General features: G+C 39.5%; 1 protein-coding gene across 18 annotated transcripts in view; it reads left to right on the top strand.

The window, feature by feature from the left end:
- The first annotated feature begins 2,347 nt into the window (after positions 1-2,347).
- nbeaa (neurobeachin a) overlaps positions 2,348-19,343 on the top strand; it is a 167,262-nt gene continuing 150,266 nt past the window's right edge. For 17 of the 18 annotated variants that reach the window (XM_027138236.2, XM_027138270.2, XM_027138279.2 and 14 more), the window contains exon 1: positions 2,349-2,910. In XM_027138236.2, the coding sequence (XP_026994037.2) occupies positions 2,695-2,910 (216 nt within the window). In that variant the 5' untranslated portion in view covers positions 2,349-2,694. Of the gene's footprint in view, positions 2,911-19,343 lie in introns of all 18 variants that reach the window. The other variant, XM_027138244.2, reaches the window with a different exon arrangement.

Genomic DNA, 19,343 nt, shown 5'->3' with positions numbered 1-19,343 from the left:
CCTGTGCATAAAGGTCTGGTAAAGAATAATCAGGAGTGAATTTGGGTGAGGGGAGTAAAAAATATAACACATTAGACAGAGAATGAGATTTTACAGATGATCACATATGAACTTTTCTAGTTGTTCATGACACGACTTTCAGAACTTTTCAGAATATTTTTTCACGTCCACAGACGACCAAATGGGTTCTAGTTAATGTTTCAGATATTGAACCTGTATTGAAACAGCTGGTCTCAAACATACAGGTTAATGTCTTGACCAACAATGTGTTGCAGACCTGAGTGTGTGTATGTCTGTGTAATTCAGATCAGTGTGTATGTGTGTGTGTCTGTGTAATTCAGATCAGTGTGTATGTGAGTGTGTGTCTGTAATTCAGATCAGTGTGTATGTGAGTGTGTGTCTGTGTAATTCAGATCAGTGTTTATGTGAGTGTGTGTCTGTGTAATTCAGATCAGTGTGTATGTAAGTGTGTCTGTGTAATTCAGATCAGTGTGTATGTGAGTGTGTGTCTGTGTAATTCAGATCAGTGTGTATTTGTGTGTGTCTGTGTAATTCAGATCAGTGTGTTTGTGAGTGTGTGTCTGTGTAATTTTTTCGATCAGTGTGTATGTGAGTGTGTGTCTGTGTAATTTAGATCAGTGTGTATGTGAGTGTGTGTCTGTGTAATTCAGATCAGTGTGTATGTTGTGTGTGTCTGTGTAATTCAGATCAGTGTGTATGTTGTGTGTGTCTGTAATTCTGATCAGTGTGTATGTGTGTGTGTGTCTGTGTAATTTAGATCAGTGTGTATGTGAGTGTGTGTCTGTGTAATTCAGATCAGTGTGTATTTGTGTGTGTCTGTGTAATTCAGATCAGTGTGTATGTTGTGTGTGTCTGTAATTCTGATCAGTGTGTATGTGTGTGTGTGTCTGTGTAATTCAGATCAGTGTGTATTTGAGTGTGTGTCTGTGTAATTCAGATCAGTGTGTATTTGTGTGTGTCTGTGTAATTCAGATCAGTGTGTTTGTGAGTGTGTGTCTGTGTAATTTTTTCGATCAGTGTGTGAGTGTGTGTCTGTGTAATTTAGATCAGTGTGTATGTGAGTGTGTGTCTGTGTAATTCAGATCAGTGTGTATTTGTGTGTCTGTGTAATTCAGATCAGTGTGTTTGTGAGTGTGTGTCTGTGTAATTTTTTCGATCAGTGTGTATGTGAGTGTGTGTCTGTGTAATTTAGATCAGTGTGTATGTGAGTGTGTGTCTGTGTAATTCAGATCAGTGTGTATGTGAGTGTGTGTCTGTGTAATTCAGATCAGTGTGTATGTTGTGTGTGTCTGTGTAATTCAGATCAGTGTGTATGTTGTGTGTGTCTGTGTAATTCAGATCAGTGTGTATGTGGGTGTGTGTATGTGGGTGTGTGTCTGTGTAATTCAGATCAGTGTGTATGTGAGTGTGTGTCTGTAATTCAGATCAGTGTGTATGTGAGTGTGTGTCTGTGTAATTCAGATCACTGTGTATGTGAGTGTGTGTCTGTGTAATTCAGATAGGTTGGTATGTGGGTGTGTGTCTGTGTAATTCAGATCAGTGTGTATGTGAGTGTGTGTCTGTAATTCAGATCAGTGTGTATGTGAGTGTGTGTCTGTGTAATTCAGATCAGTGTGTATGTGAGTGTGTGTCTGTGTAATTCAGATCAGTGTGTATGTGAGTGTGTGTCTGTGTAATTCTGATCAGTGTGTATGTTGTGTGTGTGTCTGTGTAATTCAGATCAGTGTGTATGTGAGTGTGTGTCTGTGTAATTCAGATCAGTGTGTATGTGGGTGTGTGTATGTGGGTGTGTGTCTGTGTAATTCAGATCAGTGTGTATGTGAGTGTGTGTCTGTGTAATTCAGATCAGTGTGTATGTGAGTGTGTGTCTGTGTAATTCAGATCAGTGTGTATGTGAGTGTGTGTCTGTGTAATTCTGATCAGTGTGTATGTTGTGTGTGTGTCTGTGTAATTCAGATCAGTGTGTTTGTGAGTGTGTGTCTGTGTAATTCTGATCAGTGTCACAGAGTGAAAGCTATAACAATAATCTCATGTACTTATTCCCATATTTTAAACTCATTATAAAGATTTCATCACATTCGTCACCAGCAGCCTGTTATCATTTGTCTATTCTTAGGTTACTATTAATACCAGATATTGCACGTGCTTCTGTGTGGTCCCCACCTTTATGGGCTCCTCCTCAAATCGTTTCCTGTTTTGTCACACAGTGAGCTGCACAGAGTGTGACAAGCCATTATGTCGTAGCCTACGTAGAGCGCTTTATATAAGAAGTGGTATATTTGGGATCGAGCCACGGCGCACCGAGAAGGCCGCTACTGCGCATGCCCAATGCTCGCTACCGCAGCCAGGGGGCGTGAACATGGCGTCCTGAGCAGGACCACACAGCCGGAGACCGCATCGTTTCACTGGGCTTTCAGATCAAGAAGGACAGAGAGAGATTCTGGACCTTTTCAGCAAACGCAGAGAAACGTACGCTTTTGATGCTCGTATGCTTTCCAGAAAAGGATAGACGGGATTAAACAACAGCGGTCCACATCGGTGTCATTTGCTTTCTAGCGGTTTCTGTTGTTCTATTTCGCTAATTTAATTTTCATGCGGTTACAAAGCCAGTCGGTGACGCGAGACAGGTGAGAGCCGAGGCGGCCGCTCCTTAGTGGGGGATTTGGGCTGGAAATGGCGAGCGAGAAGCCGCTTACAGCGCCGCTGGCGGAGCGAGAAGCCACAGGGGACGCGATGGTGACCGGCTCGGGCTCCGTGGTTCTACCGGCTGGTGTCATCAACCCCGCGGTTCCGATCCGCAACATCCGCATGAAGTTCGCCGTGTTGATCGGTCTCATCCAGGTCGGAGAGGTCAGCAACCGGGACATCGTCGAGACCGTGTTGAATCTGGTGAGTGAATCAGAAAGCTTCATCATGATGTCTACAATGGCTTTAAACCCCATCCACAGCGCGTTATTATCTGCGCTCCGGCCTCACAGTGCTGCTGCTGCTGCTGGTGGTGCTGTGAGATGATGTCATTTAGAGCTAAATCAGGTGCAGCAAACCTCCAAAGTCCAGACCCTTTAAAAAAATACAATAATAAAACCAGAAAACATCAGTATTGCCAGAATGCATTAGCTAGAGGAATTGCTCAGGGCCTCGCTGCCTTTTGTTGACAGCGCGATTGCATCGAGAATGCAGCCATTCTTCTTATTCCTTTTACTAATATTCTTCTTCTTATTCTTCTTATTATTATATAGGACAAAGAAGGCTCCGACTGGAACATTTAGAGATCATTATAACGCTGTGTGTGTGTGTGTGTGTGTGTGTGTGTGATCGGATGGTGTTCTGAACTGCTCTGTTCTGCTCTGACTGGGAACAATGACTTGGCCGAATGTCTGGTGTCTGCGCGCTTTTGTTTCTCCTCTCGGTGCTGAAACTGTAAACAGGTCCCCAGTCAGTCTCCGATGGTTTCAGAGCGGATTTGCTGTTCTGCTGTGATGCTATTAGGGCAGTAGGGACGAGTTCATTAACATGAAGGCGGCTGCTGTCGTGCTGCTTTATTTGCACACAGGGATCTCTTGCACATTTCTACCCTGATCTTTAAAAACTGCTGAATGGTTCGAGAAAGCGATTGGAGCTTGTAAAGGTGGATATTAGAATCCTGAGCACAAAGCAGGGTTTTTGTGTGACTGCATGTTATGAAACGGCCCCTAAGGCGCATTAACAACGCGAGCTCTGCTTAGCTGTAGGATCCGTGATATCGCTTTAACTACACGACTGAAACTGTACCAAAAGGCCTTAACCAGGCCTGCTGTGTTACAGAAGTGTCTTGTGTAAAACTGGCCGTAAAGCTCCACAGTCACGTGCTTGAAACAAGGGCAGGTCGGGTTTTAATTGATGGCGTCACGTGTTTGATCTTATTCTAAGAAGGAAATGATTAAGGATCAGTCAGATCTCATAAATTTGACCTGATTACTTCTGTGTTGTGGATGCTGCAGCGCTCTCAGTGCGCATGAATCCGCCAGGACAGCATGTGGAAGCAGGTGGAGGAGGAGGAGGAAGGAGGAGGAGGAGGAGGGGGTTGCTGCAGTGGCGTCGCGCTCGGAAACCTGGGCCGAACGGTTGGGGCTGTGGAGGACAGATCAGGGGAGGAGGAATAGAAGGATGGGAAAGATTGGGAGCACCGATGTGTGTCGCAGGGGTTTAAGAAAGAGGTGGAGAAATGTCAGGATGGCAGGACTGAGTGCTTGTAGGTGGGCTAGACCTCATGCATTATACAGCCTTGGCTGAAACCGCAGCTTGTAGTCTATCGATTGATCCAGACTGCCATTTCGAGGAGCAGATGAGGCAATCGGCTAATTAATAGGCTTCTCCGCAGAGGCATAACCACAGGAGCTCGTACCATTCAGCGAAAGTAGTTGCACAGAACAAATGAATGCATTGTAGCTTGGACTCTTTTAAGCTTGCACTATAGCTTGCAGTCACAAGCGGTCATGTGAATGTGTGTCAACATGCAGCAGCTTTGGTCAGTTTGAGGTTTGTCTGAGGGTCAGGCCTGCTTTGTAAGCCACAGTGTGCTCTATTTATGACCTCCGGGCCCACGGAAGGCTGAATACATGTTTCAGGATACATGTTGTCCTGCTGTGAATCCCTAATGTAAAGTGATGTCCTCAACCGTAGCTCAGGGATGTTCATCCTTCCTTATCTTGTAGATAAGTGACTCACCTTGAGCTATGGGATGATCTTATTAAGAGGAAGGTATAGAAGAACATGCGTTGTGAGCCGGTTTAAATAGCAGCCTCCTTTAAGATTGACGTTATTGTGCCCGGAATCTGTTCCCTGATCTATTCATTTGATTTGATAATTCTGTTTCACATTACATTGTCAAATAAAAACATATGCTTCTTCTGCTCATGATTACTCTTTAGTCAGGATCAGATTTCCGAATATATATGATGCCAACGTTGCTGGAGGATGTCTGTAGGAGTTACGGTAGATATGAGCAAATCACAGAGAAGGGAATGTCTTCTCAATGTACTGTAGGTAAATTCTATGCAGACTACATGTACCTCATTTTTAATACAAGCTGATAGATTTGACCTTTGTGTTAAGCATGTGTTGTATTGTGTGCAAGTTTCCTCTTCAGTTATGGATATTTGATTGTTCTGCTTTTTGAGCTCGGCCAGTACTGTAGTAATGAAGGGAAAAAAACGACAAACCCTCTTTTTTCCACAGGATTTAAAGGGATCTGTCAATTCACACAGTGTTTTTTTAAAAAAATTTTTAAACACTGATGCTGTTATAATGTATTTATTTATTTTTTAATACAGCTTTCTAGACACCTTCACACGCGGTCTGAAAAAAATGTCAGCTTCAGACACGACTAAATTCCCAGAGATATTCTGGAAATAATTACCCCACCTAAAACAAATCCAATGTGTATTGAGCGATTATTCTCCATTCTAGATTTTCAGTGTAGTTGAGTAGGTCATGTGAGCTCTGGCCTGCTGCTGTTCGGGTAACCCCCAGTGGAGCTGACATAGTTGCTATTGTAGTCTTGGCAGCAGCAGCGGCAGCTTCTCGCTGTTCACACTCACATGAACTCGGCCTGAAACGCCAGAGTCCAAACTTTTCATTTTTATTCTTAAATATGCTGCACATTGTGCCTGAAACACTTTACTAGGTGAAGGTCAATTTATTATTTGGACACACAAATACATGTAGTAGTTAAAAGGACATTTTGCACTTGTCTGTCGCTGTATAAAATAATAAATAAATCAATAAAATGTTCTGGTGAGACTGTAAAAATGCCTCCTGGTTCTAAGATATTATTCACATTAGCATTTTCCTACGCCGCCTAACAAGCGTCCTGCTGACGGATGGATGATTGGTGTGCGTTTACAGTCGAACTAAATAGTAAATTTCCTGAGGGGAGTTTAAAGTAGCGTCTGTATTTTCACTGTAAGGAGTGTGTTAAAGATTTGGATCTTATATGTAAATTGATAAGTTGCTAAGTAAGCTCTGAATAAAGCAAGTGCTGAAGCAGATGTTCATTTTCACTTCCAAGAAAGCAGCAGAACAATTGTGAATAGTACAGGAGCTCATCTTTGATTAGCTTTTGTTAGGACCTGTGTTTGTGGAGAAATGATCTGTGCATTAGATACACAGGCTTCATGATTGTAGCACCTTGTCCTTGTGGCCAAGGAACTTAATTATTCCTCACAGAAAACTATCAACAATTGCCACTTAATGCCACGTTGCTTTAGACATTTTATTGTAATTGATTTGTTGGGAATGCAGCAAATCATACAGGAGGAGATGTTTCAGTAAGTGAGTGCAATCTCTTATTCTTCCTGTGAGCAAATTAAACAGAACATGTAACAGCAAGAAACATTGGTCACACGCAAGCAAAAGGTTACCACATAAAACAAGCAGCATGTTTTTGTAGCCATTTTCTCCCTCACTCTCTCTCGCACACGCACGCACGCACACACACACACACACACACACACACACACACACACACACACACACACACACACACACACACACACACACAGAGCTACTGTGGGCTTGATGTTTAAAACTCTCCTGCTATTACCAGCGCATCATTGTTGCCATGGAAATGGAGCCATGGGACCACGGCACTCACTTCCCACCGTACCAACTGTTGTCAGCTGTTTCATTTTTTTTTCCAGCAGCATCAGCAAAGCCAAATGTGACTTAATCCATGGAATGGTGTTTTTTTTTTCTCCTTTTCATTGCCCACCATCGTTTTAATGATGTGCATAACAAAGGACAATGCAATGAAGCAAATTCATTTTTGTCAAATGATGCTTGAATTGTACCTCATAACCCACGGCTGTGTGGTTTGGCAGTACACCAGGGACACTCTCCTAGTAACCACCCTCTCTCTGTGTCTGTCTGATTCTGTCTCACGCCCTCTCTCTCTTGTTCGGTCGATCAGTCTGTCTGTCTGTCTGTCTGTCTATCCTTCTCACTCTCTGTCTCACTCTTTGTCTCTCTCTCTCTTTCTCACTGTCTTTTTCTTTCTCTGTTTCTGTCTCTCTATCCATGACAACGCCTCATTAGTTCTATTCCTGCTTTGCAAACCCGCCAAGGTCAGGAGTAGAGGCTGGAGATCACACACTCAGCACAAACGTGCCTCAGACACAAAGCAGCACAGAGCGAATGAAGCCCAGGATGAAACAGCTAATCATCAGCTGATTTCTTTACTGTTTTTTCAACACAACTAAACATGTACAGCTCGTGTACAGCACTGACACACTTCTTGTTGCTTCTTTCTGCTTGATAAACAAAGCTGTGCATTCTACTGAAAATACAACATTATTTCTTACTGCTGCATGATGGGAAGGATCACTGAGAAGGAAGAGAGGAAATAATGGCTTACTCACACCGATCGATGAAATAAAAGAAATAAGAAACATGCTCGTGTTAATACCATTTTTTTAAATTAACCTTAATACACTTTTGCTAAGAGCAGAAATAGCTTGATCCTGACAGATGAACATTACATTTGTTTACATGTGTTTAATGGGTGGGGCTTCATCTCGTTAGGTGATGACGACTCCACTGGATGTCATCACTTGTGTTTATCAAAAGCACGCAAAACCGATAGCTTTTATGTAGATTTTTTGTTGTTGTTTGTTTATTTTCTCTTTTAGTGATTTTAAATCCTTGAACCATGTTAGACTCAAATGTCTAATAAAGTCAAAACGTAATTAATCATTTAAGAGCTACTTCCATTTGTAGAGCAAGTTGCTGAGAGTTCATCACCCAGTTGAGAGGCTTCAGAATTTATGGCGTCATTTCTAGTCAGGGATCATAGTGAGCTGAGCATCAGTGCTTCCTGGTATTTGTGGTGTATTGTGGGATTTTATAGGACGCACAAATTCCAGTGCATTCTGAAAACTTTACTCTTTTGGACTTTCAGTCTGTTGTAGCTCCTAAATCCTAGTCCCCTACTCAAAAGGAGTAATTGTCCTTGTATGTCTGTCTCACTGCCTGTCTGATCCGCTGTCCAAATCAGAAATCTGTCTGACTGTACATCTGTATCTCTCACTATCTGTCTAACTATATATCTGTCTCACTATCTGTCTGACTATCTGTCTGCCTGTCTTAACTTTTTCTCTCACTATTTGTCTGACTGTACATCTGTCTCACTATCTGTCTGACTATACATCTGTCTCACTATCTGTCACTATCTGTCTGACTATACATCTGTCTCACTATCTGTCTGACTATACAGTATCTGTCTCACTATCTGTCTGACAATACAGTATATCTGTATATTGTATGACTGTACATCTGTCTGGCTATCTGTCTGACAATATATCTGTCTCACTATCTGTCTGAATGTACATCTGTATCTCTCACTATCTGTCTGCCTATATATCTGTCTCACTATCTGTCTGACTGTACATCTGTCTGACTGTACATCTGTCTGACTGTACATCTGTCTGTCTCACTATCTGTCTGAATGTACATCTGTATCTCTCACTATCTGTCTGACTGAATATCTGTCTGACCATACATCTGTCTCACTATCTGTCTGACTGGACATCTGTATCTCTCACTATCTGTCTGAATGTACATCTGTGTCTCTCACTATCTGTCTGACTGGACATCTGTATCTCTCACTATCTGTATCTCTCACTATCTGTCTGAATGGACATCTGTATCTCTCACTATCTGTCTGACTGGACATCTGTATCTCTCACTATCTGTCTGAATGGACATCTGTATCTCTCACTATCTGTCTGACTGGACATCTGTATCTCTCACTATCTGTCTGACTGGACATCTGTATCTCTCACTATCTGTCTGACTGGACATCTGTATCTCTCACTATCTGTCTGACTGGACATCTGTATCTCTCACTATCTGTCTGACTGGACATCTGTATCTCTCACTATCTGTCTGACTGGACATCTGTATCTCTCACTATCTGTCTGACTGGACATCTGTATCTCTCACTATATGTCTGACTGGACATCTGTATCTCTCACTATCTGTCTGACTGGACATCTGTATCTCTCACTATCTGTCTGACTGGACATCTGTATCTCTCACTATCTGTCTGACTGGACATCTGTATCTCTCACTATCTGTCTGACTGGACATCTGTATCTCTCACTATCTGTCTGACTGGACATCTGTATCTCTCACTATCTGTCTGACTGGACATCTGTCTGACCATACATCTGTCTCACTATCTGTCTGACTGGACATCTGTATCTCTCACTATCTGTCTGAATGTACATCTGTGTCTCTCACTATCTGTCTGACTGGACATCTGTATCTCTCACTATCTGTATCTCTCACTATCTGTCTGACTGGACATCTGTATCTCTCACTATCTGTCTGACTGGACATCTGTATCTCTCACTATCTGTCTGACTGGACATCTGTATCTCTCACTATCTGTCTGACTGGACATCTGTATCTCTCACTATCTGTCTGACTGGACATCTGTATCTCTCACTATCTGTCTGACTGGACATCTGTATCTCTCACTATCTGTCTGACTGGACATCTGTATCTCTCACTATCTGTCTGACTGGACATCTGTATCTCTCACTATCTGTCTGACTGGACATCTGTATCTCTCACTATCTGTCTGACTGGACATCTGTATCTCTCACTATCTGTCTGACTGGACATCTGTATCTCTCACTATCTGTCTGACTGGACATCTGTATCTCTCACTATCTGTCTGACTGGACATCTGTATCTCTCACTATCTGTCTGACTGGACATCTGTATCTCTCACTATCTGTCTGACTGGACATCTGTATCTCTCACTATTTATCTTACTGTACATCTGTCTCACTATCTGTCTGAATGTACATCTGTATCTCTCACTATCTGTCTGCCTATATATCTGTCTCACTATCTGTCTGACTGTACATCTGTCTGACTGTACATCTGTCTGTCTCACTATCTGTCTGACTGTCCATCTATATCTCTCACTATCTGACTGTCTACAAAAAAAGCGCTAAAAAAAATAAAATTTAAATAATAAAATCAATCCAGGACGGCCCTAAACGAACAGCTTATTTAATCACTAGCACCTGCATGTGTCGATAGCTAATGAAACTGAGAAGCAAGCTGAAGCAATCTTTGATTTTTAAAGCTAAATCTCTTTACACCAGAAGCAACTCAGCATTTCATGACAACTTCATTTCATGCTGCACTTTCCTGCACTGCTTCTGGACAAAAAGCGAGCTCGAATAGATGACATCACAACCGAAACATTTCTATGTACCAGGTTATGCTGTATGTCTACCTGCAAACTGTTTTGAGAGTTTATCACAGTTGTTTTTTTTAAGACATGTAATCAAATGCCTGAGCCATCACAGTGGTCATTCTTCAGTTATTCAAAATATCAGTACTCAAATGTGATCATCTAATAATTTTGTAGACGCCATGATAGTCTTTATATTCACACACTATAATATTTACTAACTTTAACAGTGCAGTTAAATGTAGCTACAGACAGAGCTCTGTTGTTCAACCTGTCACAGGAATCACATCAGTTTGTACTATAGCTCATAAGTCTCACTGTTTTTGAGAGACTTTCAAAGACCAGGATCTAAGGCTTTTGATTTGATTATATATTGTTATCTATGCTATTGCTAAAGATCAACTTTAAATGTAGGAGTAGTAGTAGGAGGAGAGAAAAATGCTTTAGGAACTATTTTGCACTCAAAACTCCATCAGTGACCAATTCATAACCTCAACTTCATGTTAAATCTAGAACGAATGTTTTTCGTTACACAATTGTACTTTTTTTTTATCATCGCAATCTCTGAAGTCTCCCAGATAAGGCTTCACCTTAGAGTCTGGTTTCTTTCTCGTATCGTCTCGGGGAGTTTTACTTCCTCACTGCCGTCACCTCTGGCTTGCACATGAGAGATACATTTAAATTTTGAAATGTTTTTTCCTGTATTTACACAAATGGATACAGCGGATACAAATAAAATAGAAGTGAATGTAGATGATTACACTAGTTGCTGCTGGTGAAGTGGTGGAAGAAATAAAAACAGGAAAGCAGATGGGAAAGAAATGCAGGCAGATGGTAAAGTGGTTTAGATGATCTTTATTATCACTTCAGGCTAGATGGAACTAAATTTGCACATCAACTGAACATTATGTAAGGCTGCGTTTTATCACTTTATATGAAAGGGTCTTTACTAGTTGTTGCTTATTAGATTACTAGTTTAATACAAAGAGTATATGAATAAATATGCATAGTTGTACCCCTATATAGACTATATCTTATACCAGATAGAAAAAATATAATAGTAAAAAAGTTTTAAGAGCATCATACACATGCTTAGATTCTTATCTTTTTTTTCCCGCAGTGCATACACTTTTTTCTTTTTGCAGTGTATGTGTACTTCTGTACGCAGGATGGTGCATTATGGGATTTGGACTTCATCAGTGAATCACACTACAGGCCGAAGTCCTGCTGCGTCTCGACGTCTCTTTAGCTGCTGCTATGACTTGCGTCAGCGTTTGTGAGAATGTTGTGAGAAATGTGAGACACAAGCCCACACACTGCATGCTCTTTTTTATTATAAAACAAAAGTGGGCAGTTTCAATAAAGACAACAGAGTAACAGGAAGTGTACTGGCTCATACAGGTTCGTCATAATAATGTGAAAGTTTAAGCCACATTTGAGCTAAAACCTTTTCAAACAAGACCATCTGCCTGTCTACTTATCTATCGTATCATTCAATCGTTCTATCTACCTGTTGTTCTCTCTATTGTTCTGTTGGTCTGTCTGTCTATCATTCTATCTGTTGTTCTGTCTATCGTTCTCTCTGTCTATTGTTCTATCTATTGTTCTATCGTTCTATCTATGCTATTGCTCTGAATATCGTTCTGTCTGTCTGTTTGTCTATCTATTTATCACTAGAACAAATCACTTGAAAAAGCTTTCACTGGTGACTAAATCACATTGTTTGTGGCCGAATGCCAAATTAGATGAGATAAGCGAGCAGTTCTAGCAGTTAACAAGCTAACGTTATTGATCAAATCTGTGGCAGGAAAATAAGATCTGAAAAAAAGGATTTGATTCATTCAACTAAATACAAATTTACCTACTACTCATTAACTCAGTGTTTAATCCCCAGTCTGAAAGCATCCTCTCCTCAACTGCAATGTCATATTGTAAATTATAATCTGATTTTAAGTCATGGGTTTCCACGTGTACGATTGATTTCTGCTTCAGTTGCTGAAAAATTAGCCTCGTTTTACGTTTTTGTTTTAAATAGTTCAAGCAATGTTAACGATAACGTTCGATAAACAGGAAAGTCTGTTTTCAGACATATCTACTGTAGATTAGTGCATCTGACTGATTTATTAGGAAGATGTTTCTCGGGCTCCTGCCCCAGTTAAATGGGGCTGGTGACATCTTCGGTTGCGACAAAAGAGCTTTTTTGATCTAGCATGTCGTTTGATGCGTCTTTAGATTTCTCAGTGTCTTAAACAGACGGAATTAATCGTTTTAATGATGCGCATAACAAAGGACAATGCAATGAAGCAAATTCAGAAATCACTTGAACTTTTTTTTAAAATATATAATACACTACTCTATAGAGTGTCCAATTGAATATCATCCTATTATTCTATACCTTGTAGCTACTAATCCAGTTGACCTTAACCCAGGCATATCGTATTTGTCGCATTTACGGCCTCCGTGCCTTGTTCTTCCTCTGTGAACTTCAGAGTCTCATTTTTATCATCGCCGTCAACACACTTGCTGCAGAACCAAAGGGCTTTTCACACATCTGCGATGCAGACCCACGCCGAACACATCTGTTGTTTAACACTTCAGCCGTGTGTGTGTGTCTGTGTGTTTGTAGGCTGTACGAATACAGCTCACTGGATATTATTGATTGATTTATTCAAGGACATGTTTGAACATGGATAAATCTGGACTTATTGTGTCTCTGTATGTTGTGTGTGGGTTTTCTTTTGGAAATGACTTTATTTTGCTGGAGGAGCTTAGGTATAGACATGATGGAGATGCCTGTGTTTTAGGAGTGTGTTTGTCCAGCCAGTATTTCATGCCCAGACTAAGTATGACAACTTAGTCAGGAACCTTCTTATTAACACATTATTCCGCACTGTGTTATGGTTTGTACTGCTTTCTTTTCTAGTTGAATTTATGGAAATTATACTTGGGAGTATAGCCATATTAGAATTTGCTTCTGCCAGACTTGACTGTATTGCTTGTATATTTTTCCAGTGATTTTTGACTGTTTTCACACTTATATATAAATTGTATTGTGTTAATTGTAGTCGTGCCTTTTGCTACTTTCTTTGCCTGGTAACTTTTGTAAAAGAGATTTTATGTCACTGAATTTTATCCTAGTTAACTAAGGGTTACTAGTTAATTATTGGTTCTTTTTAAGTTCTTTTCAGAATGACTCATTTGAGCGTAATTGGGTATTAGTTGAAAATCAGTTATTTTCCTTGCTTTACGTAACACAGCCACATATTTCCCTTGATTAAGGAAAGAAAGGAAGGAAAACACAAAACACAACCCCAGCTTGATCACTAGAAAAGGTCAGCAGTTAAAACCTTGTCAGTTCAGACCAGAAAGCGCCTGCAGCGTTCATAGACTTTGCCCCAAGGCAGCCTTATTTGAGTGCCTATCTCTCTACAGCTCTTCTGGGAATAAATATTAAAGGCTTTTTTATTTAGTTGTGAAGATAAATACAGATTTGATTGCTAATTATCCTTGAGCTACATTAGTATGATCAGGTGAATGGCCAAGAATATATTTCATCTAGCTTATGCTGGAATTTAGGATTATATAAATGATGTACTACTAAAAAAAAAATAATAATAATTTCATTTTAGCTTGAAGTAGAAAAGAAAGAGCATTAAGCGGTGTTCACTGAACATGAAGGAAAAAAACCCCCTGAAAAAAGAGAAGACAATTCATATTCATTTTGCTTTACTGTTAAAAGAAAACATTATAGGGTAAGATGTGGTATTCTGTAATAAAAACAAAATGGAGGAACTGCTCATCAGTACATTAGTTGCACTGTATTAAGTCATGTGGTGTCTGAAAACAAAACAAAAATACAAACCATTCGCTAGCTAATTCACAATCGTGTTCCCTCAAAAAACATTCAAAATACTGAGGTAAAAATCTATTGTGGTTTGTGTAACAGGGTTTTTGTTTTTTAAATAAATTCTGTCTTGTACTACTGACTGTCCTAGCATAATGTAGACATCATTTTGGTGAAAGCAGCAGTCATGAAACCCAACATGGACTAATATTTTGTGAATAGTTTAGTGAAGCACTACATGATTTACATATTTTCACTACTAATTTGATCAACAGTGGGTGTTTATGGTAGATGGAGAGTTTATAGATTACATCCATGACTGACTGTGGCTAGTCAGACAGCTAACTGGCTAACACTGTTATGTGTTAGTGATGCCCAACTGTGTCAAGATGACCTTTTGTGTTTTAAAATAAAGCTGAGCTCCAGTTGGTCATACCTATTTTCTTTTACCTAGTAAATGGCCTCACATATTGTCACATGTATAAATTATTAGCAGTTTAACTAGCAGGGACGCTAATGTTAGCAGCAGAAATGTTAATGTAATGAAAGAATTTGCGTAGTGATCAAGCAAAGCATGTCTTTTAGTTAAGCATACATGTGTAAATACTTTGCATGTGAAAACAATAAGGTGATTTTCAGTTTGTTGTAGCTAAGTATTTTGAAATCACTAGCACTTAGATTTATCTGATAATATCTCACAACTTCTACTCAAAAAGGATTTAACTTTGTTGTCTTCTGTGTTGGTAAAGAGCCAAAAAAGCTATAGCTCATTAGCACTTTTAGGGCACAAGACAAACCCCAAGAGTCTCACTGACTATCAAGAGGCAGGAGTTCTCAACGAATGATTTACGAACAGAAGGTCAAAGGGTCAGGTCTTTTTTTAACACAGGTTTTATCAGGACAGCCAGTGGAACAGCATAGTGATTAGGTCTTGATGTTGATTCAACGGGACACAGTTGAAGCCATAGTGCTGCATGTTGTCAGGAGCTCTTCATGCTTGTCATTAAGGGCATCTCTGAGAGTTATCACACTGTGCCAGAGTAGATATGCTCGAAGCCTGATAAGGTGTTAAATGGTAAGGCCAAGCATCAGTCTTCTCTTCATGTTCCTCAGTGGATTGTCGTGTAAAAAGACTTCCCACTGTCACTGGATGAAAGCCCAGAGTCATTGAAAAAAGTGTTAGATTAGATTTTACTTTCATCATCAGAGATCAGCTGAATTTCTGGTGATATGACCGGATTTGTGTTACTTTTATCCAATGTTTTAACCAGACAAGAAGTGTTTTTTCTTTTCCACCACAGAACTCATGCAAGTTATATTTTGTATCATGTTAACAGTCATGTTTTCCAGCTTTGATAAAGCTTCACATTAGCTTTCATTCTTGTTAAGTTGCTGAACTAAATTAAACTGCTCATTATTATCATTATTATCATGTCATTGGTATTCGTTTAAACCCATTTAAATCAAGTCAAAAAGTGTAAATATATCAAACTAAAGGAGTTTGTGGTTTGTCCTCTTTAACCTTTCACCGTCTAAAAAAATCATGGTTTTAAGAGTTAATTTGAAGAGTTAAGTGTGTTTCAAAAATGCTTTTGTGCACACTACAGTTGCCATAAGGGTTGTTATCCGAGTTGGACCTAGTCAGGGGAAACTGTCTAGTGCTCCTTTTCTGATCTCTCTCATCAGCAAGGTGCTACCACCTGAAGACCTACTGCTCTTGTTTCATCACAATATGCTGTGTAAACACTAAAGGGTAGTTTGTGCATATGAATATTGGGTTCGGGAGATTCTGAAATGCTCAAACCAGCCTGTCTGGCACCAACTTGCACCAATTTCCTTCCCATTCTAATGTGAATATAAGCAGAATCTTGACCTGTATATGCATGATTTTATGTACTGAACTGCTGTGATTTAGCTGGTTGGATTGGTGAGTGTTTACTCTTATCGATAAATGTTCTGTCATGAAACGTGAATTTTTTTTTTCTTCGTCACAGCTGGAAAAGCCTTCCGGGGATTATGTAGAACTATACAGCAAAGAGTTTCCTTTTTCCAAGAGCGTAACTGACAATTAATAGTGATGTCCTCTATCATCACATTGTTTTAAATAATAATTATCAATCCGTCTATCTATTTTAAGTAATCTCATGTGACATGACGTGTTTGAGCTTGATGTTATATTGTGCCACATAGGATATCCTCTTGAAGATATTGATTTATCTGCCATATTTCTAGTCTGTATAAATCATTTAGGCTGTAATCTATAATTCAGAGCCATTTCTTCATGCTTTGCTGCCACTGATTGCTTCTCCCGAATAATCAGGGACAGATAAAAGCTCATTGCGTCAAGGTCAGAGCTGAGGCAGTCGTGCAATCCGTATCTCAGAGGACCACTGTGATTAGAGCTGGTGAAACTAAACGAATGGTCGAGTTACAGAAAGAGACCTATAGTGAGAGGAGAGGAGTTTTTGGGAGAGATTTCCTGATTTCCATTTTGCATGAGAGAAGAAGAGAGATGGAGATGGATATGGAGAGAGAGGGAATAGATTATGAAGGTCAGGAGTATATGATAATGGGTTTAAGTGAGTTTACCAAAAAAAAAGATCGCTGTTTAACACTTCCTTCTCAAGAATATGTCTTTCTGGATTATTAGTAGAGTTTCCTGGTGGGAAATAAAGCACAAATGCCTGCAGTAAGCAGAAAGCGAGCAGGATTTGCTGAAGGTAAACTCAGTCACGCGTAATGAGGCACCTCTGCTTTTGAAGATTAAGCACTTCCGGTCACTTTTCAGCTGATTCTGTATCTGATAAAATGTTCATATGGGATTTGACTTTTATTCTTATTTTAACTTTTTTTTGTGAGGAAAGAAGGATCCTCCTAACTAGAGACTGCAGTGACTCCTCAGGTTATATGTGTATCTTTGCTTTTAAGATCAGTTCACTTTAACTTGCTTAAACACATTTAAGCTCAGCTCACAAGAGGAATTACATAGCATATATTGCTGACTCTTTCAGTTTCAGTTTGTTTCATCTTTCATGTTATCAAAAACACATCTAGATTGTTTGGTGAAAGCTTGGAGAAAAGGAAAAAGGAATCCTGCTGCGTACTGAGCTGTAATCACTGTCCAGCCAGTGTGCTGCTTTAATTCTTCTTTCAGTTGACTAGAAATCACTCAAAACAGCAGCTTTATAGGCTTGTGTGTGCGAGCAGGGACAGGTGCCTCCATCAGACTGGTACACGTTTACACACCACGCAATCTGACTCTTTTGAAACCAAAGAAAAGCTAGAGAGAGAAAATCTGTTTACTCAGCATTCACTTGCATTACAGTCTCTTGTCCTCTTGCTAAAAACACAGTGAACTGGCTGTTCAGGTAACAGGTAACATGGGATGAGTTCCCGACCTGAGAAAGTGTAACAAATGTGTACGCATTTAATGATCTCTGTTTGACTGCAAAGGCTTAGCATTTCTGTGTTGAGTCCGCCAGTGTGAGTCCCCTTACCCTAGAACCATGTGTAGCTATAACAAAGTGTGAAAAATGACTGTGAACTGAGAAACTGGAGATAGTCCTTTTAACATCATGTGGTAGCTGATAGTGTAATTATTATTTATTTATTTTTGTAAATAATATTTACATACCACGCTTTGATTTCTATCAGTTTGCAGCTTTAATCCTTCTGTAATCCACTGCTAACAGATTGCACAAGCTCAGATGGATATGCATATTAATACATATTATTATATAGTAGTAGGGCTGGTCGATAAAACGATAACGATATGTATCGCGATAGACATGTGAACGATAGCGATATAAAATGTGCTCGATAAAACGTTCGATATTTTTTATCCTTCGTTGGAAGAAAATAGCGGTTGTGAAGCAAGTTTGTTTGCATTAACAAAGGCGAGCACTCTCTGGTAACCTAGCAACGTAGGGAGTGACATGCTAACAGCCAATCATGTAACAGTATCATGTTTGGTTGCGCCATATTGTTGTCTCGTGCTTCAGTATCCGGCGACTGATAAGCAGAAAATGAGCGCCGCAGCGAGCGAGGAAATTGTAAATAAGAGGAAAAGTCAACTTCTTTTTCATATTTCTGCTGGTTTTATATTTCAAACAATGTTACTGTAGTGTTTCAGGTTTGTGTTTTATATTACAGATGTATCTCAGTTAGGCCGGAAACCATTCCTCGAGTAACTTGATTACAAAATTTAATTTAAAGCTCGTGCCGTGTGTGTGTGTGTGTGTGTGTGTGTGTGTGTGTGAGTGTGTGACGACGCGCTTACGTCAAAGCGGAAGGAGACGCGAGGAGTTAGCGGTCTTTTGATTTGAGGGCGCGGGCTACAAAATGGAAGGGTGCGATAACAATGGCAATGAGCAAAGAGAAGAAACAAACAGGAGAAAACGCCAGAAAATCGTAGCTGGCATACAGTAACACAACAGCACGTCGTACATGTTTATATATGCTTAAAGCACTCGGTGTGAAACCATGCATGGCCTCTAGGTCCAAGTTCCTGTCCATGACTTTTGATACCACAAAGCATTCCAAGAAGACAGTAAAGGCTTATGTTATGCCTGAGCTGTAGATTTAGAATCTTTTAGTTGCATGACTTAAAGGCAGTATTTTATTTATTTATTTATTTTAATGTATGCCTTAGTTTTGATACTTTAAAAAAATAATTTCTTTTTTTGTTTTTGCATCTCAGAAAAGGGTTCATTTAAAACCCAGAATGTTTGGCACTTAAATGTACTTAATTCTTCTCAGTTAACTTTGTCATTGTTCACAGTACAAGTACAGACAGAGAAACAATGGGTAATATCTAAATGTTTATTTGTGATAGAAAATCACAAATACTATGCATTTAAAAAATAAAAGTAAATTTTTCTAAAAAAAAAAAAAAAAAAAAAAAAGTTTCTCTTGTATATATTATTATTGTTCTTTAATTAAGAAAAATACATTTTATCCGATTACTCGATTGACATTTCGGTAGAATACTCGATTACTAAAATATTTGATAGCTACAGCCCTAATCTCAGTTTACCTCAGTTTTATTTATGTTTACAAAACACTGCACATATTTTAAAACATTTAAAACTGGATTTCATTAGTTTCACACTTCCGTTCAAATATTTATTGCTCCTACGCAATTTGCAGCTAAATATGTTTTTCATCTCTCTTTTTAATTTGCAAGTTGATCGATAAAAGTAACGTCATACCCTTCAACTGCATTTTAAC

The sequence above is a fragment of the Tachysurus fulvidraco genome, chromosome 20 (genome assembly GCF_022655615.1).
Source record: "Tachysurus fulvidraco isolate hzauxx_2018 chromosome 20, HZAU_PFXX_2.0, whole genome shotgun sequence".
Classification (NCBI taxonomy): Eukaryota; Metazoa; Chordata; class Actinopteri; order Siluriformes; family Bagridae; genus Tachysurus; species Tachysurus fulvidraco.
This window is presented reverse-complemented; position numbering and strand designations above follow the sequence as displayed.